Source organism: Drosophila hydei, unplaced genomic scaffold (assembly GCF_003285905.1).
Source record: "Drosophila hydei strain 15085-1641.00,03,60 unplaced genomic scaffold, DhydRS2 tig00008137-arrow-arrow-pilon, whole genome shotgun sequence".
NCBI classification, from domain to species: Eukaryota; Metazoa; Arthropoda; class Insecta; order Diptera; family Drosophilidae; genus Drosophila; species Drosophila hydei.
The window spans coordinates 1,154,821-1,180,272 of NW_022045845.1; the positions used below are offsets into that span (position 1 = coordinate 1,154,821).

At 35.9% G+C, this 25,452-nt stretch overlaps 3 protein-coding genes across 13 annotated transcripts in view; 2 read left to right on the forward strand and 1 right to left on the reverse strand.

The window, feature by feature from the left end:
• The first annotated feature begins 8,593 nt into the window (after positions 1-8,593).
• Positions 8,594-9,764, forward strand: LOC111593679 (probable maleylacetoacetate isomerase 2). The gene is made up of 3 exons (XM_023306571.2): positions 8,594-8,932; positions 8,995-9,325; positions 9,384-9,764. The coding sequence occupies exons 1-3, from the start codon at positions 8,671-8,673 to the stop codon at positions 9,511-9,513; spliced, it is 723 nt and encodes a 240-aa protein (XP_023162339.2). The 5' UTR covers positions 8,594-8,670; the 3' UTR covers positions 9,514-9,764.
• Positions 9,765-10,737: 973 nt separating this feature from the next.
• LOC111593686 (probable maleylacetoacetate isomerase 2) lies at positions 10,738-11,680 on the forward strand. The gene is made up of 3 exons (XM_023306582.2): positions 10,738-11,097; positions 11,148-11,478; positions 11,535-11,680. Exons 1-3 carry the CDS (start codon positions 10,824-10,826, stop codon positions 11,662-11,664), a joined length of 735 nt encoding a protein of 244 aa, XP_023162350.2. The 5' UTR covers positions 10,738-10,823; the 3' UTR covers positions 11,665-11,680.
• Positions 11,681-20,942: 9,262 nt separating this feature from the next.
• Positions 20,943-25,452, reverse strand: part of LOC111593692 (RNA-binding protein Nova-1) — a 30,544-nt gene continuing 26,034 nt past the window's right edge. For 7 of the 11 annotated variants that reach the window (XM_023306597.2, XM_023306598.2, XM_023306595.2 and 4 more), the window contains exons 3-7: positions 24,614-24,679; positions 23,592-23,735; positions 22,890-23,524; positions 22,291-22,825; positions 20,943-21,309 (exon numbers count right to left, since the gene is read on the reverse strand). In XM_023306597.2, the coding sequence (XP_023162365.1) occupies positions 21,089-21,309; positions 22,291-22,825; positions 22,890-23,524; positions 23,592-23,735; positions 24,614-24,679 (1,601 nt within the window). In that variant the 3' untranslated portion in view covers positions 20,943-21,088. The remainder of the gene's footprint in view (positions 21,310-22,290; positions 22,826-22,889; positions 23,525-23,591; positions 23,736-24,613; positions 24,680-25,452) is intronic. The other 4 variants (XM_023306601.2, XM_023306599.2, XM_023306600.2 and 1 more) reach the window with 1 other exon arrangement.

Consider the following 25,452-nt stretch of genomic DNA (forward strand, 5'->3'; position numbering starts at 1 on the left):
TAGCGCGTATGTAACTGTTAACTAAATGTTTTTCTACTTAACAACTAGTTGCATCCCATTTCACAGTTACTTTACGGTACATGTTTAGTACGTAAGAGTTCCGATTTGTAAATGAACGAGTCTATATATATATATATATATATATCTCGCTAGCTACAAATGATTGTTGTTTTAGGTTTTAAGCCACAGTTCAACAAATTTCAAGCGTTTAACTTACATCTTTTATTGTACTTACACTTCTAGCAACTATTGTAAAACAAAAAATCTAGTGAAATCAAGTGATATTGAGTGAGATCAAAAACGATTTTAGCTAAAGAGAAATAAACAAAGTGAAACTCAAATTGAAACATTTTAACTTTTAACAAACTGTACATAGAAACTACACAGTACATGCATATAAGTAGATAAATATATATTGTAAATATACCTAAGCATACTGAATTCTAAAATTACGTACTTAAATAGCAAATATTATTTTAATGTTTCTCCACAAATGAATAAAAGACATAATATTTATTGATCAATCAGACACAATACACCCACACACACACCCACACACACACACTCATTCACCTCGAGGCATAAACTTAAATCGCTTTTCGTTTAGCCCCAAAGTATATATATATTAGCATACATATAAAGTTTTTAATAGATATATAGTACTTAATTATATATGTGTGCATGTGTATGTACATGCTACAAACAGTAAATCTGCCATTAAAATGAACAACAACAAGAATCACACGTTTTCCATTTGGAGAGTGAGCGAATGTACTACAGCAAATAGATCAATTGAGTGTACGCAATAAATGTTTACGAGGCCAGTGGTATATTATGACGTAAATAAGTATAATATATATATATATATAATGTAATCTAATTTAACTGTAATGAAACCCCAAATGTATTTAGACCTCTAACAACAACAACAACAACAACTCGATATCCACACACATTCGGCCAATCAAAGAGCAAAACAAACAACTTTTAGCAATTCTCGAGGTTGTAATTTGCTTATTGTCTACAGCAGCTAGTGCTAGCTTAGTGTAAATAAGTATTAGCTAATGAGTCCAGTCCTGAACTTCAATACTCTGAATAGTGCGACTGCAGGATGTAGGATATAGCATATAGGATAATGCAATATTTATAGAGGCTCCGCTGCGATCGGGCCGAGATAATCTTTTGCTGCCTGCGTTGTAATTGTTTAATCCTTCTTTCCTTTCCTTTACATAGATGGCCTATTCAGAGCCCTTAGTTGTATATCGTTCGTTAGATACTTCTGAGTGTATAAGTATGTATTACTAGTAGACACATTTATTCGATACGTAGCCAAATAATTGCAAATATGTAGACACATGTAATCAATGACAGCGACAATGACAGCTACAGCCACAGCTACAGCGTTAGCTAAAGCAAACCCACCACAAAGTATCTTCAAACAGTTCGTTGTGGGCCTCGAAAGCCGCTTAAAGACTATTCTCAAGCCAGTTACACTATTTTTATACATACATACATGCAATATATATGCCTATGTTAGCAGAACTCAATTTTATATCGGACAATGGACAAGCAGTAGAAACTCTGTTTTCCGATCTGAGCTGTTCAACTTTTGTTGTGTGCATTTTCTCTACAAACACAACACGCTACACAGTTTCCCTATCATTTTCCACGAGAGTAATTTATGTTTACGTATAAGATGAGATTAAATACTTAAAATAAATGCCTTCAAAGCTTAGATCCTAAGTATTATCGATAAAGTCTTCAAATGTATGCTCATCCAAGAGGTATATACCATAAATAATAATTCTGAACTTTAGCTGTATTGTTTAGGTAACATTAGGCGAATAATCAGTACTTTGTTGCTTTATCAAAAAGTTTCCTAAAGACACAAAGCCATATTTTAAATAAGAAACGAGTTAAATAATAATAATATTAAACTAGGTCTTAATTTCTACATAAGTCGAAGTGGGGAATTCATCTTTCGATTGGTTCTTGTTTCATCGTCTATCATATATCATATATATATTATTTAGTTTTATGTTGCATCTTTCTTCACTTTCACTTGATTAAATATTGTAATCTGTTATTTCAATGTGATTTGGGTGCATTTTTATTTTTGAATTAGTCGAAACGCAAACAAAGTAGATATGACAATCTGTGAAATGTATTTTCTGCTATATTCACTTTCCTCTTATTTCGAAAAACCAAAAACCAAAAATGCGAAAAACAAAAGAAAAACTGCAATCTCAGCGGCGCCAGCAGCACTTTTTTCGAATACTCTGCGTTGTGATTGTTCATTAAGTGTATAAGAAAGTATAATAACTATTTATACAGTGCACAAATACACAAGCTCGATTACTGTGTATGTGCCAACTATATAAGATCTGTATATAAATACCTAACGAAAGCTGGATCTGCACGCCACAGACTTATTTTAGCTCAACAACTCAAAAACTCAAAATCTCAACTCAAGTGAATAAACAATATAAAACTCGGAATAGTTAATGTTAAGCTATACTAATCGAGAAGTGTGTCTATAACTGTACTAAATGTGTACAGACATCCGATTCTAACAATAATTTTACTATACAAATTACATGCAAGCCGTGAAACCTCTTTTATGGGGTTTACCACAGGCGCAGGCATCTAAAAAAAAAAACAAAGACAACTGAATTACTTCGAAAAAAAACCAATAACTTTCTTAATTGATAACGATTGATAATAGCTCTTAGACATATCAATTTCATTTAAAATACAAAAATATAAGTGAAACATTCAATATATATACATATATATGTATATGAAACAGACACAGAAATCATTATGTACATTTCTATGGATGTATTCCTGTTTAGTATATAAGTAAAATAGAACATTTTTAGGCTAAATGCCTGCAATGCAAATATGTGTAACTTCGTACGGCAAACGGGTATATAGGCTTGACAATCAATCCATTAATAACTTTGGTAGTGAAGGTCAATATCGTGAAAGCAGAATCCTTCAGTTAAGGTCTTGGCCATTTTCCAGAAATAGTTCACTGATTTTTGTCAATTTTTTATTTATTTTTAATTATTTATTTATTGTTAAAAAACACTTCTTTACATTTTACTTCTTGCATAGGATCTCTAATTTTTTGAACCTTCAATTTTTTTTTACTTCACTCATTATTGGTATTTATTCCTGAGTTATCCAGTTAGTCAAGCCCAAGCCTATATACGTGTGTTCAAATTGGATATGTCGCACAGATCTTCAGCGATTACGCTTAAGGCGGGAAGAGTTACGCTACGTAACTCTTGTAACTCTTGTCTTGTAGCTCCAGCTCATTGCCGAGGATTTATCCACTCCAAAAATATTATGAAATACGGAAAAAAGAAAAGAAATAACATATATATATATATATATAAATAAGTACACAAGAACTCTCAGACGTAAGTTTTAACTGTAGTATGGAGAAATCTTTTATAAAAGAAATAAACTGTTACTTTATGGCATTAGCTTAAAGGCTATAATAACCTCTTGTTGAACGTAAATCGTACTTAGCATGTAAATTCTCTGAAATGCAGACATACACACTCACACTCACACACACTTACACACATACATATATTTATACTGTACTAATATACTACATTATTGAGATGGTAAGAAATATTTTATGGTACATACATATGACATACATAAGTATGGGTACAAATGCATGAATGTAAACATAAATGTTTTCATGGTTGTAACTGATGATCAAAATAGGTGTAAATTGAAATTGAAATTGAAATCGAAGTTGAAATTCAAATTGATATGAATGGCAAGCAGATTTAATGTACGTGCTATCATTTAATATAAACTATGCTTTACGATTTTTACCAAATGTAAATGTTTTTTGCCACATAACTTATGCATTTTTTCAACGAATCTGAATCGAAAACCGAACCGAAAACTAAACCAAAATCGAATTCGAAATCGAAAACGATAGAGCTCTTTAGTTACTGAAACGTATATGAAGGATATGATATTTTATTGTTTCTTATACACATGCTAACAATTCTTTACTATATTAAATTTGATGCCAAATTGAATAACGTAAAGATATTTGAATCATGAATATTCCCTCCAAAGATAATTTTTAAAATTATGTATTTTGCTAAAATGGTCACAAAATGTTCGACTATGGCTGCATCTCTGATAATTATAATGGAACGACAAGTTTTTAGCATATTGAAGCATATTGTATTTAGCTGATGTTACCAGTTATATTTAACATTAACATTAAAATAATTATGATTATTATGATTATTGTGTATTGTATGTGTATGTGTAACGTACAATGTTGTGTACATGTAAACTTCTTGAAAAAAAAACTCACAAAAAGCCAAAAAAAAAAAAAAAAAACAAAACAAAAAACACTAAAAACGTGTGGCTCTTGCCATTAAATTGTAGTCAATTCTTCGAATGTATTAGATTAAGCGAGAAAACATGAATATAAGAAATGTATGCATAACTTGCAAGCAAATTGTACCGAAAATGATGATATATGGACACTATTTTCTAAAAATATTACAACAATAATTTATTGATTTGTTGGCAATTTTATAAATACATACAAACATATGTATACACGTACATATTATACAGTTACTTTTGTTAGCTAGCCAAAACGACAACGATGACAACTTAGGTAGCGCTGAGGTAGTTAAACTTTATGAATGTTGTACCCGGTACACCCACTAGCAAGAGACAAAGAGAGAGTGAGATCTGTACAGAACCCTGCCTCACAGATGATCGACGATAATTACCGTTACCTACCTACTAGTTAGCAATGATGTCCGCTGTCTCCTTAGACAAATACACAGGCACACACCGGCACACACACGTACACACGCACACCCACTCTCTTACACTTTGTTGTATTCGTTGTACTCTGCCATTTTTTTGGTGTGATATTCTATTGGTTGTGCGACTGCTTTAAGGTCGTTATACACATTGTTGCATTTCTACAAACAAAACGAAACAGAAATAAAATTTTGTAATGAGTTCAACTTCAATTTCCTGACGTTGCTTTAGTTGTATAAACTTACAAATTAGGTGTTTATTTCTATACGTTTTTTTCCTATAGAAACAAAACTGTAACTATTTGTTAACTATTTTAGTCCATATGTTACATACCTTTAGCTTTAAGTCGTGTAATTTAATCAAAAATCATTTGAGCAACCTTAATGGAAATGAAGTAAACTTACAAAAAATCTAGTAACACAAAAAAAAAAGAAAAATTTAAAAATGTAAAACACAAATAAACTGGTGGTCATAAAGAAAACAACTAAAAGGTTTTTCATTCAATTATTGCTCAGGTCGTTTGCAGCTACTGCGGCTCATTGGTTTGAAAATGTGCTAAAAGCTTAGCAAAGTCAACAACCAGCTATGCTTTATCCACACTGCGGTCTCCCGACCCTTTGGCTTTGGCTCTCTCTTACTTCATCGCACCGTCTCACTCTATCATCCTCTCTCTTTCGCTCTGTATCTATCTGCTTGGCTCTCGCTTACTTTGACTCTCCCCGCACTGTTAGCTTTGTCGTGTGTCCTTTGCTTTCGTTTTCGCACTCCTTTATTTAGTTTAGTGGTTCAGTTGCGTTCTGGCATCGTATCCTGTCGTTGTCGCTGTCGCTGTCGTTGCGTCCATTGCGCCCGCGTTCCGCGCTTACCTCAACCATCGTTTCGTTTGACTTTGAGTGCATTTAGGGTCGCCTGCATTCAGCTAAACCAAATAACCAAATAACCAACTAACCTTCTAGCTGTGCAGTGCTTATTGGCAAATGCACATTTGTTATCATCAAACATAATTATTGTGTCGGTGGTGGCTAGATTCGAATTCGACTGCCTAACGCAGCTCACGTCTAGTTTTGCTGCAGCTCCACCCCCGTCCGGTCCACCAATTATCGTTTTCGCAGTGCGTCCGGCTTAAACGGCTTCAAAATTAACTACTCAAAGTATCATCACAACGCTATGTCCCTCTCGGCCATAGCCAAGGTAAGTACTCCCTCCGTGCACGATGCCTCCTTGATAAAAAAAAGTTTGCTGAAAACTCACTCATACTACGGTGCCAGAGGCTGGCACTGGTTTGAGTTAAACTCATACTGCAGGCATGCGTATTTCGCACATGCGCACAGACGAAAGCTTTTTTCGCCTGCGTTCGCAATGCCAAATGGCGCGCACAGAGTTGCCAGGCTGTGTTTAGGAGTAGGACACAGTGGAGATGCATGCCTCAGAGGACGGACGCGACAGCCCTGTCAGTCGCATACAACTCAATCTTCGGCTCTCAAAAGCAACCCCTAATAAGTAAAAGCACCCTAGCGAAACTTGTGAGCCATTTTGTTGCAGCACTCGCGCTGACTCTTGAGCGCCGTGCTGTGGCCGTCTGCGAATGTCCTTGGCGCGTCGTACAGGCTTGCTTTTGCTTAATAGCGACCAGGACAACGTCAAATTGGTTAAGGTTAATGCCCCTAGCCGACCTTGATGTACGACACACATCGGAACTCGGCGCCGATTCGGCCTACTCTCGGCTCCCTGGCATTCTCGGGATACTTCCGAATTTACTTTCACATGGGTTCAACGAACTTTTAGACAACTTATTATGCTCCCATATTTATGTATGTGTGGGTATATACATACAGACCAGACCCATCATTCTTTGTTGGCCTATGTGGGCTGTCGCTTGTTCCAGGAATTCGGCTGCTTTTTGGCCGAACAGAATAGGGTCCTTGGTATATAGATGTACACTCAAACATACCAACGTATTATTTTGGCGCTTGTCCGGGACCATTGGCTGATGTTACTGTTGCTCACAGCATTTCGTCCTTCGATACACTCGGTCAGTGTGTGTATAACTTTCGCAGCGTTTGCAGCTTTGGCAATTAACGCAAGGCCCCTATATGAATCATGTGGGTATTCCAAGGAAAGAGGAAAGTACAAATTCCGCTCAATATTAATAAATAAATAAAACTAAACTGAAATTAATGAAATATTCGAAATAAAAATATAGCTAATTAACGAAGATCCGAAAATATGTTTGTGCTGTAAAATCTGTCAAGAAGGTTAACTGTGGAATATATATATATAAGATCTTTGAAATATGCACTTGCATTTGCAGTGTTATACTTTAAAGCCTCTGTAAATTCGGACAAAAAAAAAACAAAAATTTGATCTATATCAAATCGATATAGAATCAAAATAATGTATTACAAACACAAAGTGGGGCAAATTAGAAATAATTGCATAGTGAAACACACTTAAAAAGTAAAACTGTTGCAATAGAGCGTAACTGACTGCATGATACTTGTTTACGGTGCTGAACATTTTAAATTTATTAGCAATCAATGAATTCCTATTTGGGAATTATTGAAGATGGTAATAAAGAGGATCATCCAGCCTTTTATTTATTAGAGAATTTTGGTACAGAACTGTGAAAGATATTATATTTCCTGCTAACTACTTCATTTATTGGACTACTCAGCAGGGATCCACCTTCAGAACTTGGTCGCCCACCTGTAAATCTGCGGAAGACATAGTAGTTCAAAAATTGCCTTTCAAATAAGATTTGGAACTTAAAAGCAATCAACACAGAATACGTGATTTTCTTGAACAAAATTGTGGTTGATATAGTTCTTTCCTAATTTTCCATCTTCCCACTTTTAAGTTTGAAGTCTCTGGCTATAAGAGCTAAAAAAAATTAATAAAATATTTTTCTAATTGCCTTGATCCTTTTGGGCGCCAGTTTCTTATTTAAGCTTGATTCATAGGACAGATTAACAGGCTATCCTCTTCGTATGACTCTTTACAAAAAATCTTGACACTTTATCAGGTTTTTTGGTCTTTTGTTTAATACTTACCAAATAACTAGCATTCATACCAATAGGCAGTGCACAAAATCAATAAAGCATTTTTCCTTTCCAATATCATTACTACTCCTGGAGGCCTCGATAGATAATTAGTTTAATTATTTCGACTTATGGGTAAACAGAATCGGGTCAAGTTCTCGACAAATGTTAGAATGTATTTTTCCATATCTGCTTATAAATGTTTAGGCTAATAGCTCATTTGTGGATAAGAACAAGAGTAGTAATATATACATACATATATATGTATTATAAAACAAATGTCGCAAGTATTTGTTTTTGAGGCAAACAAACTTCGAATATTCAATGTGTATGATGGATGTGTTCATCTGTAGAGGCTGTAGGACATTATGATGTAATAACAGTAAATTAAGCTGTATTTTGAATGCATTATTAGAGTTAATATAATAAAGGTCTTCATATATAGAAATTAATTATAAATGGGATGTCTCATTAGCTTTTTCGCAGTTCTATATTGCAGCTGTAACAACCGGTGTGACCGCACCTCAGAGACACCTTCATACATATGTATTATATATTTTTTTATCAGCACTTTTTTACTAGTTATAAATTTGTTAGTCTCTAGAAAAACTGGTTTCGCCGGAGCTTTATGCTAAATATGCGATGAGGGTGTGTGTTGTTATGTCTGTGTGTGTGTGTGTGTGTCTGCTCGTTATCAGTGGCAACCTGTTCTATGTCGACTTAAATTATTTATTCAAATGAAACAAGCACACATCTCGCGAAAGGGGTCTGATACGACAGTTGGCTAAGGTTTTGGTTTCATTTGATGGTCGGCACAGCACGAACTAACAATTGGGGCAGAGGAAATTCTTTGAATATGTCTACTAACCAGGTTTCTATTGATACCCAGCCGATACTCTACTCGTATTGGCGTAGCTCGTGCTCCTGGCGGGTTCGCATTGCGATGAACCTGAAGGAAATACCCTACGACATCAAGCCAATAAGTCTCATCAAGTCGGGCGGAGAGCAGCACTGCAATGAGTATCGAGAAGTTAATCCTATGGAGCAGGTGCCGGCCCTACAAATTGGTAAATAGAGCAACGATGCCATTTGGCTAAGAGTTTCTAGATTGTTCGTAATTCCCATTTAGATGGACATACCCTGATCGAATCGGTGGCCATTATGCACTATCTGGAGGAGACCCGTCCTCAGCGTCCACTTCTGCCGCAAGATGTACACAAGCGGGCCAAAGTGCGCGAAATAATTGAGATTATTTGCTCTGGCATCCAGCCGCTTCAAAATCTCATTGTGCTCATCCACGTGGGTGAGGAAAAGAAGAAGGAATGGGCACAGCATTGGATAACACGTGGTTTTCGTGCCGTCGAGAAGGCCCTCTCCACATCGGCGGGCAAATATTGCGTGGGTGACGAGATCTCAATGGCGGACTGTTGCCTAGTGCCGCAGGTATTCAATGCCAGAAGGTAAGCCGTTCAGATAAGCATTCCAGGTCAATGTGTGGCTTTAACAATTGTTTCCCAGATTCCATGTGGACTTGCGCCCATATCCCATTATATTGCGAATCGATCGTGAGCTGGAGAGCAATCCAGCATTCCGAGCTGCTCATCCTTCCAATCAGCCGGACTGTCCACCGGAGCTGCCTAACAAATAGAATTTTCCGACGACAACTGCAAAGCGCCGCAAAACTAAAAAGTGAATTGCAGTTTGTAACATACAGACATTTATAGCAGGAAGAAACCCAACAAAGAGGCAAAAGAATAGTGTTTGGAGCTGCAGAGTCAGCTGATAAGGCGGAGAGAAACAGTCGGATGTGATTCAAAAAATTGCTAACAGCATTTAACTATGCATAAATGCATAAAAATACTATCGATAAAAATATTAAAATTTTTAATTGGCATGCAAAACAATATTAATTATTCTCGAAAAATGCAAAAAAAAAAAAAAACAAAGTCAAAAATTGTATAATTTCTTTTATTTTTCAATATGAAAAAATGGTCTAAAAGATGTACTCATATGTAAAAACGTATTTTTATGAATTTTATTTAGGCTAACAGAAACAAAACAAATTCAAAAAACCAAAAAAAAAAAACAAAAAAAAATTTGCAAAACTTAATCATGACGAAAAGCAAAATTGTATTCAGGGATTTAAAAAATGAAAATAATTTAAGTGCAAATTTACATTCTATAAACAAAAAACACGTATGCATACATATGTAAGTTAACTAGAAAAGTTGGGCGCTTTACAACGTAACTTTTTAAAGAAAGTACAAAACTTCAGTCAACGAGGAAGTAAACTCCATTAGCAGGCAAAACGGAAAAACCAAAAGAAAAACTCTCAAATTATTGAAAGTATATAAGGAATACGACAGACATTATATACTCACCATACTTAGGCATTTAATCAGAGCGATAGAGTTCTCTTGTGACTAAAATATATTCAAAATAAAATAAATAATGTCTCTTTGCTAAAACAAATCTATTTATATTTGAAAAAATCAAATGTAAAATCTGTATTCATTTACTCAAATCATATGCACTTAAAGAATATTGTATGTACCAGTTGATTGCTAGTTTTTCAAATAAATTTCGTGGTAGATCTTTCAAATCAAGCCCGCAAATGGTTGTCAGGCAGCTATCAGGTAGCTATTAGGCGAATGGCCTGATTTCACATTCAAACCGACTAACATATAGTATGTTAATATCCCCAATATTGTAACAGTTCCAAATATTAACTACATATGTATTACAAACAAGAAAAACCAAATAAACTTCTTACCAAACTAAATTGCGTCGATCACTCATAGTCTCGAAATATCGAGTAGATTACATGAATTCTGTATCGATATTTTTTGCATCGATAGTCCAGCCACTGATAAGTGCTGCTCGGAACGACCTTCAGTTAGCTGCACTTACTAGACGAGTATATAAACGAAAACAAAGTATTGAGTTAGTCAAATCAATATGAGTGCACTTAGAAACAATGTACGGAAATATCTACATTTGGCCAAGAATCGGATACGTAGTTCCAGTTCTATGGCTTCCAGCGATACAAGGCCTGTGCTTTACTCATATTACTACAGTTCGTGTTCCTGGCGAGTGCGTATTGCACTGGGCTTGAAAAAGATACCATATGATATTAGGCCAACCAGTCTGACCAAGGCTGATGCTACATACTGTTATACGAATGAATATCGGGAGATTAATCCCATGCAACAGGTGCCAGCCCTTAAAATCGGTAAGTTTTGAGCAACTGATAAATATGTATAATCTAAATCATGAGTTTAGATGGACAGACACTTTGTGATTCGGTGGCCATTATGCATTATCTGGATGAAACACGACCGGAAAACCCCTTGCTGCCTCAAGATCCGCATAAGCGTGCCAAGGTGCGCGAGATTGTCGAGATAATTTGTTCGGGCATTCAGCCACTGCAGAATCGCCTTGTATTAGCCCATCTGGGTAAGGAAAAGAGCATGGAGTGGGCGCAGCATTGGATATCACGTGGCTTTCGTGGTCTAGAGAGCGTACTCGCCGCTTCGTCTGGCAAGTACTGTGTAGGGGATGAAATCTCCATGGCAGACTGCTGTCTAGTTCCACAGGTTTTCAATGCTAGAAGGTGAGCTCCATACGCACAACAATTTGTCAATAACTAAAACATATTGCACCTTTCAGATACCATGTCAACCTGGATGCGTATCCCAAAATTGTGCAGCTCGACCAGACTTTAGCAGCTAATGAAATTATTCGCACCTGCCATCCTCACAGTCAGCCCGACTGTCCACCCAAGTTGGCAAACAAATAAATTGTAAATAATATCTGAAAGAAAATTTGCATTTGAGTTTACAATAAGCAAAATGAAAAATAATTAAAATGTATATAGTTCAAAATTAAAAGACATTTTGTTGTTTTTTTAATATATTCTTTATTATTTTTTTTGTTTTGTTTTTATTTTTATATAATCTTTCTTAAATGTGTAATTCATGTTATATGTATGTGTATTTTATAACTCTTGATGTACCTTGACTTGGATTTTTACTTTACAATTACTTCTGTTAATTCATTATGGATCTTCTAACATCTCGTCATATCTTGTGTTTGTAATTTGTTGGTGTTACGGTCTGTTATGCGTGTATCTATATATTTGTATGAATATACACTGGCGAGCAAAACTGTAACACACGTTCAATGTTCTCACTTCAACGGTCTGTATTATCTTTTCTACTTTATGCATGATAATGATCATAGTCTTGTTTTGTTAGGGAAATATTTGGCTCTTTTATCTATAAATTTGAAGACATTTGATTAGCAATAAGAGAAATACAATAGCAAAGAGTAAAAAAAGTCAAATGTTACAGTTTTGCACTGCAAATATTTTTAAACAAATATTTTTATTAAATTTTTTTTAATAACGGGTCCACAGCCCTTTTGATTTTTTGAGGTTGTTTATACGGTTTGGCATACTTTGCGTGTAGCGTCGCACCATTTCAGGTGGAATCGAGTACCAAACGTCCTTCGTTCTCTCTCACAACTCCATCCTGCCATTTGGAGGGGCCGTATATTTCGCAAGCTGCGATTTCAGATGACTCCATACATTTTCTATGGGATTCATGTCTGGAGATTGCGGTGGCCACTTCATAGTTTGAAACTTTTGGTTCAATAACCAATTTTTCACCAAATGGGATGTGTGCTTTGGGTCATTGTCTTGCTGAAAAATGCAATTTTCAACAGCCAGACCCATGTTGCCAATGACTCCTCCCAAATTTTCTTGAAAAATTTTTAGGTATTGCTCCTTACGCATTATCCCATCGATTAACAGTAAGGGCCCAACTCCATTTGTACAAATACAGCCCCAAACCATTATGGACCCGCCACCGTGCACCGCACTGTATTTGCCGATTGGACTGTGGGATTCCTAGTCCAATACCACGTCGTCCGTCTGACTCAAAACGATTAATTTTAGTTTCATCTGACCAAATAACCTTGAAAAAATTTGTTTAGCATTGTTTAAGCTTTTTATTTGTAACTTATGGCATCCCAATCAGCTAGAGCCAAATTTTCATGCATTATAGCACAGTTTCTAACGCAAACTAATGTGCCTGTTAGCTAGAAATGGTTTTTTTTTTTCTTTCATTGGCCTTAAGCCCCAATCTGCCGAGACTGCGACGGACTGTCCACTCACTGGCATTTAAATTTAACACATTAGCCGCTTTTATTGGCATAAAGTCGCGATTGCCTGTAACTAAGTTAGCCAAGTGGCGCGTGTCACGTTGGCTTAAAAGTCGCGGTCGGCCTCCTTTATTGATTTTAATGTTTTCTGAACTGTTTTTGTTTTTAACACTGCACAGTCATGTGGCTAACACCAAATTTATTAGCCACTTTCCTAACGGATTCGCCCCTATCAATAATTCGATTATTTCCTTTTTCTTTTCATCAGCCATCATAATTATTTTGCAAATTGACTTAAAATGATCAAGGTTTATCGATTTAAACAAAAACAAATAAGTTTTAATGGTAAAAAAAGCTTTGAAACAAAAGTAAATAGGTTTTGCTCTGCGAGTGCAAAACTGTAACATTTGACTTTTTTTACTCTTTGCTATTGTATTTCTCTTATCGCTAATCAAATGTCTTCAAATTTATAAATAAAAGAGCCAAATATTTCACTAACAAAACAAGACTATGATCATAATCATGCATAAAGTATAAAAGATAATACAGACCGTTGAAGTGAGAACATTGAACATGTGTTACAGTTTTGCTCGTCAGTGTATATAAATATGCACTCAACAAATTTCACTATGACTACTAACATTACCATTTACCTTTAGCATTATTTCTTCAGTAGAATGTCTAATATCGATACACCCGATCCTAACTAGCTTGAATTTGCTTTCCATCTATTTTTTATTGTATCCAGCTGCTGCTGATGCTGTTTGGCTATATGTCGCGCTGATCGTAAAGAGTTGCATTTCATTTGATTTGGAGTATGATTCCTTAGGTTAAATGTACTATATGCATTTGTATATAATTAATATGTAGAGAGGGTAACTGTTTGGTTTGTTGTATACTCTTTAAGTTGGGCGGGCCTGTTGGCGCCATCATCCAAATTGTACAAGATTTGCGTTTATTATACGAGAAGATTCAAAAATTACGTTTTCTTTTTCCTTTAAAACTTGAATGAGCTACGTTACGTTTTGATTTCTTTTTAACACTCTAGACTATTTGTATTCATAAATTTAGTTTTTGTTTTTGATCTTTCCAAAAAAAGAAGAAAACAACAAAGCAACATATGTTGAGAATTGAGAAATGAAATTCTATATGAAGGTTGCGTGAGATATTCGAAATTGAAATAAACTAATGGGTAAATATATATTTATAAAACCTGCTGCTTCGCTAGTTTGAATATCATCTTTATATAAAACTTCAATTGATTATAAATTTGAATAGAGCATAACTAAATATCATCTATATTTTGTTTTGTTTACTTTTTTTTGTTTATATATATATATATGTATATATATATATATATATAATTATTGCATTTAGTTAATAATGAAGTTTTGCTTTTTTGTTTGTTTGTTTGTTATTTTTTCTCGATACTTTCCTCGATATTTTGTTGCTAAAATTTGTTTAAATATTTTGCTAATATGTATAAGTAAAACTTTCATATTTTTATACGCTTCTTTTTGTTTTTGTTTCGCAGTAAGTAAATACGTACTTATATATTATTGCTAATTAAACAACATATCCTAGGCCGTACATGGCGATGCCCAATGGGCTCGAGCCATCCAAAGAATTTTCTTCTACTTATTGGGTTTTGCTTAAGAGCCGCAATAGTGCACCTACACATACTTTAATGTCACTTTCGTGTGTGTGTGTCTGTTGGTGTGTGTGAGTGTGTGTGTGTGTGTGTGTATACATAGATTCAATTTATACATACTCTATTATACAATTCATTTGTTAATAACTCACTTTCATTCACTTCGTCTCTTGTCATTATTTATTTTTGTTTTTTTATCACAGTCAAATCATAAAAGATTTAGTACTTTTACTTTTGAATGAGTTTCCATGATGTTTAGCTTGCTTGAATGTCTGCGATTACGAGCATTTTCAAATGACCAACGTTTAATTGAGGTTTTCGCTTCATACTTTTATAAAATTGTCGTGTATTAACATTTAGATTTCGTTTCTTTGTATTCGTAAAGTGCAAACTGAGTTTCGATAAATTTTCGTGTAAAAAGTGGTTTGTTTTCCTCTCTTTTTGCCATACTTGGACAATGCGTTATATAGTAAGTAGTTGTTGACTTTGTCTAAGAAATTTGTTAGGTAAATCTTTGTTTTTGTTTTGTATTGTTAATATATTACTTTTATATACTTTTGGTGTTGCTGCATTAATTGTAAAATCTAGTGGCTTGTATAAAAGCTTCAACAGAAACTGCGCACGTTGTGCCCCCCACTTTTGCCACAACGTGAGGCAGCGTTGCGCCTTTGTCTATTATTAGTTAAATTTTGTTCATCCTAAGGTACTCACGTATGCTTCTACTAGCTTAGGTTTTCTTTTGACTCCATTGAAATCTACGTTATATACGAGAATGAAATAAAAACTTCGATTATGAACAAGAGTTAACTTTTTTGGCCTTACTACTGACTGATGCAATTGTGAAATTGAACTGATTGTAACAATTCGTAACTCTCTTGGACTTGATCATATATATATATATATATATAAAAGAAGGTAACCTCTGACTGTGACTGCGTTTAATGAACTTTAGTATGACTACCTTTACATAAATAGTTTTAGTCCTAATGGCTCGAGCCAAGGCTACGTTTGCTTAAATTGATAAGGGACAAACAAAAAAATATCCAACGTGGCAAATAAATGTTGCAAGGTTTTGAGCTGAGCTGCACATGCCGCTAAGTCTAGGGGCATGCGACGGGGGCGTGGCCATTGAAGGTGCAACTCCGCACAGCACCATTGGAGATTGTTTTGTATCATTGTTAGGCCATTTATTTGTATGAATTAATTAATAATAATAATTTGATGTATCACGCTAACAACTAGTTTTATATTTAGTATGTATGTATGTAGGTTTGTATATATATTCAAATATAATTTGTTTAATATTATTAATAGGTTCAATGTGTTGTTGTTGCTGTTGTTGTTGTGGTTGTTAGACGGCTTCTTATTATTGTTGTTGCCAATTACCATACTAAATGTAGTAGATCTATGTATATGCGCCTATTTACACATAATGGCAAATGTGGACAACTGCATATTCGTATGTATATATGTATGCATTTATGCCAGCTTTTGATTATTCTTTTCCCTTCTCTTCTTTTGCATGGCATCAGCAAAGTAACAATCAATGCCTGCAAACGCTGCGTATACGTGATAAATAAATCTGTACTGTTTCGCTCTTGCCACAGAGGTTTACATTCATATATTATTTCCATTTGCACATGTGTGTATGTATGTGTGTTTGTATATCATAGTTTATATATATGTGTGTGTGTGTACATATTATTTATGCATTTATATTTAATTGTCCTAATAACAGTGTGGAGGCAAAGCATAACAAAAATGATAAGTAACAATTTCATTTACGATTTACACACTATATACATGCGTATATGTATGTATGTATTTTTGTTTTTAGCATACAAACGAAAGTAAAACTGATGTTTATTGATAAATTCCTCTTATTATGTACGTTTTTATTCATATTTCTTTACAGAGCAAAAACTGTGGTTCATTTATTTTACTTTTTCTTTCGTTTTCGTTTACTTGCGCTCTTGTTTTTTTTATTGTTTTTTTTTATTGTTTTTTTTTTTAACGTTTTAAAGTCAAGATTGAAATATTTATATATATATAGTTAATAAAAGTTTATTTTGCTTAATTTTCATTTGCACTAGTTTAACTCTAATAGACTCCGTCGCTGAAATAACAGCATTTTTAATAACTTTTATAAAACTCGCAAAGTAAAATATGCGTACGCCTCTCCGAAGGATCTAAAACTGAACTGAAGTGTTGCGGATGCTGGGAAAAGAGGCGGTTGAGTGATTGACTGATTGGTTGATTGGTTGATTGATTGATTGATTGATTGATTGATGTTATGAAATGATTCAAATATGTAGACCGATTGAATTGTTAGTTGACTTGACTATTTGAACAATCCGGCTTAGAAGAGGAGATGCATTGAGAATCTATGTAAATATTTTGGACAATTGAAGCTGGCTTATTATACAGCGAAAAGAAAAACAAGCATAGTCACATGATCTGTCGGGCTGGAGCCCAGAGCGCAGATTTTGTCTTCTTTTTCGTCACGCACTCTCAGGCGATCTGGCATCGGTCGGCATGGCGTGGCGTGGCGTGGCATAGACATGGGTCTTGTTAACATTGAAATGGGTCAAATTTGATTAGGCTTCGACTTGGTGACAAGGACAAGAACGCAAACAATTCGGACCAGTGGCAAATATTTGTTGGGTAAATGAAAGAAAATGCCCGCTGTTTTAGTAAAAATTTGTTTTAGTTTTTTCCTTTGTTTTGCTTCTGAAGTAAAGCTTTTCATCATTTCAGAATAAATTAATTATTTCATAATTAATTTCGTGTTTCGTTTAAATCGATATCTATACGCAACATACATATATATGCATATGTATATGCTTGTTAATAATAGCTATTCGCTTTTTGTTTGCTTGTGTTTTCTCTCTTTTATTTTTCTTTTTTTTAAATACATATCACAGATCCAGTACAAATATATATGTGTATATTTGTTTTGTTTTTTTATGTTTTTTTCTTCGTTTTCTCTACATTAATTAGAAGATACCGTATAAACCTCATACATTTAACATAACTCAGTGAGCAGGCGCATATGATAATATTTAAGTATGTCCAATGTGTATGCATCGTGTAGCTATGCATGCAGGTTCGCATGTGTGTGTGAGCGGATGTGTGCGGATGTGTGTGTGTGTGAGGTATCTATGAATATGCCATATACCTGCGCATATCTAATATGTCTGTGTATATGCATGGCGCCGTTGCTTCTCTCTGGTTTGCCATGACAAAAAAGACGATAAAATGTACGAATTTTGCTGTTTACATTTGTTGTTGTTGCTGTAATTGTTGTTGTTGTGGTTATGGAAGGGAAGGCCTAAGAGGTTTTCAGTGTCTTATGCTTGTTCCGATTTGGCTGAATCGAGCACTCGAGATAACTTTCTACGAAATTGTATTTTTAGAATTCAATGTTATTCATCGTTGTAGTCTTTATATTGCTTGTTTTCTTCTACTCATATTTGGATTGACGGTCTATTATTGTTGTTTATTTATTTGTTTTTATTCTGTTATTAACCTGCACTCTGTACGCCTTGCTTCTCTTGCTGGCAATCAATAATTATTGAATTATGTAAAAATTTAAACATACGTCATAACAAACAAACAAAAATATCCGACAAATTACTTCTTTTTCTTCCTCTTTTTTTTTGGTTTTTGTTTTTAGATTTTTTTTTTTTTTGCATGTTTCAAGGCACACTAGCATTTTCGACTGTACTTTCAATATTTCAATATTATATTCATTTGTTTTTAGTTGACTTAAGATTGTGTTTCATTTTGTTAATCCTCGTGTATGTGTCAATGCTTACTAAAGCGTTTATGTTTGTCACAATTTGGGTTTTGTTTTTAGAATATTTGCAACTATTTAACTCTTCTTCGTCTGGCGCAATTTATTATTATTCTTATATTATTTATATAAATATTGCACAAATAAGAACAAATGTAGATAAGCTTTAACAATAATAGCAAAAAATAAAAATAAAATAATGTGAACAACTTTTCAACTTATTTTCATATACTTAGCTTAGAGTTGGGTTTATAATTTTCATTTCGTTTTTTTTTTTTTTTTCATTTTTTGAGCGTTTTCAGTGATTGTTTTGAAATCGAGATTGAAACTTACATATCGAACTGAACTGAACTGAGAGTTTGATTGATTGACTGACTGACTGACTGTTGATTGACATGATAATGTTGCAGAATTGTTTAGAGTTCGCTGTTAGTGGAGCTGTGGTTGGTTGTGAGTGGTTTTTGGCGAATAATGATATTTCAATTAAACACATTCAAATTTTGGTTTATTTCGTTTTTGGCAATATTTTTATTTAATTTTGCTTTTCTTCTTCTTTTAGTCAATAATAAAGGGAGCTTTAAACTACATAATAAGTGTGTGTGTGTGTGTGGGTGTGTGGGTGGCCAAAGTAAAACAATTTGTGTGTATCTTTATAGGTAGTTCATTTATATGGGCATGTTTCAATGAATAGAACAAACTTCAATGTGATGCAAGGATAATTATTTGTTTTTGTTTTGCAATGCTTCGATTTTTGGATGAAGTACGAGTTGAGTTGAGTTGAGTTGAAAATATAATTGCACGATACTTAACAATTAAAAGGAATATTTTTGGCCGATTTGTGTGTGGGTATGTTTTTTTACAGAGACATTGAAATATTTATTTTAAATTAAAGTAAATTGTGATGTATTTTTGGGGTGAAGAAGAGAAAATGTAGCACTTAAGATTAGAATGTATGTCAAAAATAAGGGTGAAAAGTATTCCAAAACAATTTATAATAATAATTATGATGAAAGTAACAATGTGCCAAACGGGTCTTCTTTATTCTATGGGCCAATATATAGAATAAAAAAAAAAAATAAGAACAAAAATAAAACAGGGAATCCACTTCGAACTGGAAACTACGAAGTCGGTCGCACAGACGTTCAAAACATAAGTATGAGGATTAACAAATTAGCATAAAGGAGCATAAAATCAATATCAAAAAGGAGACTCACGTGCGCGCGCAAAACATTAACACCACTTGTATATTTTGGTATTCTTTGTACCACTCGATTAAATTAAACAACATTATCATGATCAACATTTTAACAATATATATCATAATAGAATATTAAGGGCTAAAACGTATTATTTGTATAAACATATGTGTGTGTATATATACAGATAAAGATATGTATATATATATATATATATATGGATCTACATATATGTATATGTACTGACATATATACATACATATATATATGTAAACATAGCAATAAGCACATGAGGGCAACAACAGAAAACAGAAACAGAAACGAAAACGGAAACAGAAAACAAGAAACGCAATCAGAATTGTGTTTGAGGTAAAAAGTGTTTCAAATAGTTATTATCACTAGCCTGTCAAGCGTTCATTTTTTCCATCTTTTCATTTTGTGGTAGGTGTATTTATTGTACATATATTTAACAGCATATACATGTCTGTATGTGCATGTGTGTGTGAGTGTGTGTGTAGTAAAATATTTACCTTATTTGGACACCATTTTTTCGTTTTTTCTGTTTTTTTTTTTTGGAAATCACCTGATGTTTTCACTGAAAACGCTCTCATTACACAAACATATCCATTTTCATTTTCATTTTTTTTTTCATTTGTTTTTAGTCTCAACATAATGCTAATTTACTCGCTTGAATTGTGTTTACATGTGTGTGTGTGTGTGTGTTTTATGTTATATGAAGACGAGCCAACAATTAGTTTAGTTTATGAATCGCATACATGTATATGCATATTTATACATATGTGTACATATATATATATATATATATATATCTGCATCTGGCGATATATTTATATAAGCATACACCGGATAAGTTTTAGCTTCTCAGGATGCCAAAAAGAAAACACGCAACGTATGACAACAACAAAAAAACAAAGCAAAGGTATTATAATTCCAAGTGTATTGGTCAAATTTGAATATATACATACACATATATATGAGTATACATACATATATGCATATAGTGAGCGTGGCAACAAATGCAGTAGTTATATTACAAGGTTTTCTGTCAAATCAGATTTGCTAAGGCTTCGAATTCATGTTTCTTTACGTTGTTTTAATAAGCAATTTCCATCAGAATTTTCAATGCATTGCTAATGCCTTTAATAATGTATGTGTGTGTGCGTGTGTGTGAGTGTGTATGGCTACTACTGATGTTATTTGTTTTAAATTAGCTTTGTCTTCCTTTAGTTTTTCATTTGCATATTGTATTTTTGTTGTTTTTGTTTAAATAAATGAACCATTTCTTTTTGTTTTGTTTTGTTTTGTTTTGTTTTTTGAGGAAATACGTTTTTAAATGGGGGGGATAGTTGTTGTTGTTGTTTTTTGTTGTTGTGCTGGTTGCTTGATTGCTTGATTATTAATTCACAACAGTGGTTAATGGAATTTGACGCGCCCTCTTTGTCTCCTCCTCGTTGATTTTTTGTTCAATTAGATACTGCGCTTTGGCAATGGCACTCGGCTGACCAGTTATGGTTACAATGCGATTTCTAGTGCCAGGTGCGAATATGCCTTTTTTGGAAATTTGCACATTTGCGCCAGAAACATGTTGAATTTCAACTAAACTACGACCGTTCGGACCTGGAATATTTGCATCAGATTATGTTAAATGTGGTAATTATGGTAAATTATTATATATATTCATATATATATGTGTATATATATATATATATGTGTGTGTGTGTGTATGTATTCGTGTGTGTGTGTGGGTAGAGCATGTGGGCCCGTGTTGAAGGAAAAACTTAATCTGAAGTATGTTTAAGGACCAACATCAATAAAAGAAATTTATACGTATCTATTCCATTCTATTTGAATATAGATGTGGCCTGACCTAAATATCTATGCAAACTGCGACACTGAGGTAATAATTAGTGCGTACTGCAAGAATAAACAATCAAAAATTAAACCCAATAATTGCACTATTCCAATATATAGTATACTAGGTATTTACATATTCAATATGGATAACAAAAATTCGTTACGACTTAAAATGTTCTCAACATATTGCCTACTGCTAATTGAAAACTATTTTGTTAACTGCTCCCTTGACAGGTGTCGGGCAGTTGGATGAGCGAATTTTCAACTTCGAAAACTTTCGAAAATAAACCGGAATGGCATATGGCATCAGCGTGCATGGATGGAGCATGGGATCATGTTTGGTGCTATGTGTGAGTGGGCAAGAAGTTGACTAGAAATTTCGCTAGATATTTATATTTGTTTAATTGGGAATGCCTTAAGGAGTGCGTATGCAAATGGTCAAACATCCGATCTGATGATCGCCTATCTACTAGAAAAACACTTGGAATGCCTGCCGTGGAATGTGTGCAATGGCTTCGTCTCTTTTGTTATGCCTACGTGTATAACTACAGCTAAGTCCTACAATTAAGTAATCGCATTGATAAACACAAAATATGCAAATGGGCTGGGTGAACGGGTCCAAGGGGTGCTGGAAAACGGAATCAAGTGTCTGTTTGTTGCTGTTGTTGTTGTTGCTGCAGTTGTTGTTGCTGTTGTTGTTGTTGTTGTTGTCAGTTTAGTAGGAATAATAGAAAGGTGGCCCACCTAAAACAGCGCCAATAATCACTTCAGGCACCTCAACGTTCTTGGTATCCTTGGCGCCCAGATCACCCGGAGTGGGGCTCTTACTTAGGCCGCCTATCGAGGCGGCAGCTCCCAGCTGCGCGCTGGTCACCGTACCGGTGGCACCGGTCAGTCCAAAGCTGTTATTATTTAGCGAAACGGGCGTGGCAGCGGGCGCAGTGGCCGAGCCCAGATGGCGGAATGAATCGAATTGCACCTCCAGTTGAGACTGCGTGGGCCGACTGGCCGCCGCAGCAGCGGCCGCAGCGGCAGCATACTCAAAGTTAACCTGCCCAACAGCGCCGAAAACATTGCTGGCCGTGGCCGCTGACGCTGCGGCTGCTGTCTGCTGATCCAGCGTCGTGACGCCCAAATAGTTGGCCAGCGTGGGATGTGCGCCGTTGGTGTGCGGCACGCCCACACCCATGCCGAGCACTCCGTACTTGGCCAGCACCCCGAGGGCGGCGCAGACTTCATTTGTGGCGGTTTCCGAATAGCCAGCACCGCGCATGGCAACCTGCAAGTGGCGAAGAGCGAGTGGGTCAAATTGATCTGTGGTTAAAGCTACGCAAGCCACGCACCTTAATGTGCTCCAACAACTGTGTGGCAACCGCTAGATTGGGCGCTGGATTGGGGGCGCTCAAGTTAAGGGATAGGTTGATGCCATTGACCAAGAGACTGGCCGCAGAGCCTGGGCCACCAATGGCCGTGCCCAGCGTGGAGTTCAGCGAGGCGGTGCTTGAGTTGATGGCATTCTGATTGGTGGCATAGGGCGAGCCGGTTGGATTGAAGTTGGCAACGGGTCCGTTCACATCTGCATAGGAGACGTTCAGACATGTGCCCGACTGAGGATCCTCCACGATCTTCGAGAGTATCATCTTGCAAGCGTTCTTGTTGTTTTCCTTGTCGCCGATGATGGTTATGCAACGCTCCTGGAGTGAAACGTCCTTTGGCTTCTGGGAAATCTGCACGTAGGAACCACTCTCCTCCTTGATCTGCTTGATGAAGGCGCCGCCCTTGCCAATAATCATGCCAGCAGTCGAGTTGGGCACCAATATTTTCACCTGCTTATCACGTTCTTGCGCCTGCTTAGACTCGGCATCAATGATTTTTGTGGTCAAGTCGGGCTTCTCCCGTATTTTGTCCATTATAAAGTCGACCACGGTCATGATGCCCTCCACGGAGCCGGTGATGAGGCAGACTCGCTCAGTAGTACCTGGCGCAGGGAAGACCCAAAAGATACTTGAACATCCCATTGCAGTTTAATTGCAGCGGCAACTCACCTGGATAGAAGTCATGCGATTTGGACATCTTGACTCTAGCACCCGTGTCCTTTTGCAAGGAGGCAATCGTCTCGCCCCCCTTGCCAATGATGGCTCCGGAGGCCACCGCGGGCACCAGAATTTTCATGTGAAATGTGGTGTCGCCTGCAAGTCAACAAAATAAAGACAAATCACAGTGCGCCCATTGATTAGTGTTTACAATTGGTTTGGCTCTTTGTAACTGTTACTGCAGTCGGGACTGCCCCGTCGATCTTAGCACACTTCTGGTAGCTGTTTAGCAGGTTACAAATTCAAAATAATAACAGCATTTGGTAGACGTTCGGGCGGCGCGAGGACGCTCGCTGCGGGACGAATGCAATGCTTTGAATGTTTGATCAGTTATCAGTTGAGTTATGAGGGAAAGAGAATGGCGCTGTTAGCTGATAGCTGTTAACTGTTAGCTGTTAGCTGGTAGGAGACATGCATTCGAATGTTTACTGTACTGTGTTGTTGGCTGTTGTGGCTGATGTTGTCAATGTTAATGGAAATGCTGTTTCGGCAAGCCATGAGAGGATGAGGATGCAACACACACAATATGCTGGCGAGACGTGAAAAGCTCTAACCCCGCAATCTGCCCCGCTGGCAATGGCCTGAAGCGCTCTACGTTAATGTTGGTCAACTGGTCAACTGGTCAACCGGTCAGACGGTCAGATTGTGTTAGCTGGTCAGTGATCTGCGGTCAAGGGTCAGAGGTTAATAGGTTGACCCCTCGTAATGTTTTTTTGCCCAATTAAAATCAGTTTGCGTTTGTCAGTTAACAAGTTTAGCTTAAACAGATTATTTTGCGAGTTAGACAAAAGCAGCCACTGGGTATAATAGAAAGAGAGAGAGAGAGAGTAAGAGAGAGATACACAGAGAAAAATAAAGTTACATACAAAAAGACGAAATAGTCTTTTCGAGTGGATATTAAGAAACTTTTCGCTGCGTTTTGCATTACAAAGATGAATGTTAATGGTATTTAATGAAAGTATGACAAAGCTTACCATGATGATTATGATTATTGTTATTATTTTCAATTTCAACCTCAATTCCAGAACAAACTGACTCACCTAAAATGAAACAGAGGTAAAAAACAAGCATTACATTAGATACATTGCCAATTCACGTTAATTATATTAGACAAAGGCTAAGATATGCAACGCGCTGACGTCATTTGTGCCTCAGTCTACGATGTGAGTGTATGTGTGTTTGTGTGTGTGTGTGTGTGTCACGTTTTTTGAGAGCATAGCACAGTAGAGACTTGACCGAAGCCACATTTCAATTTAATTTTCCTTGCATTCATTATAGTCGGTGCGATCTGTACCGCACAAGCGAGTAAACAAATTTCAATTAATAAAATGTGTCAAGCGGAGATGCTCTATTACACAAAACAATCGCTCATAGCGAAACAAATGAAAAACAAGGCTATAAAAATAACAAAAAGAACACAAACAACAAACAACAAACAACATCGAACAGCTCGACGTTGCAGCTGGCACACCTGACTGTATCGCTCGCCCGTTCGCAGCGAAGACGCAACATCAGACTTGAGCGACTCGGCGGCTGGGTTTAATTTTAGCCAATGTGGTTGACGTGCCCCTGCCACCCGCACTGTCACATTTAGAATTAAAATCTGTGTCGTCATCTTGCTGCCACTTGAAGCTAAGTGTCCTTCAAAACAATTTCTCTAATTAGATACGAGCGCTGAAATGAGGCGCACAGCTGTCAGCAAGTGCCAGAAAGTAGAACTAGCTGCTCGCGTAGCTACTCTTGGCTCAGCCGCAAATGCATGCAACACACATAGAGCGCATAGAGAACAGACGCAGCCCAGCCCAGGCCACAC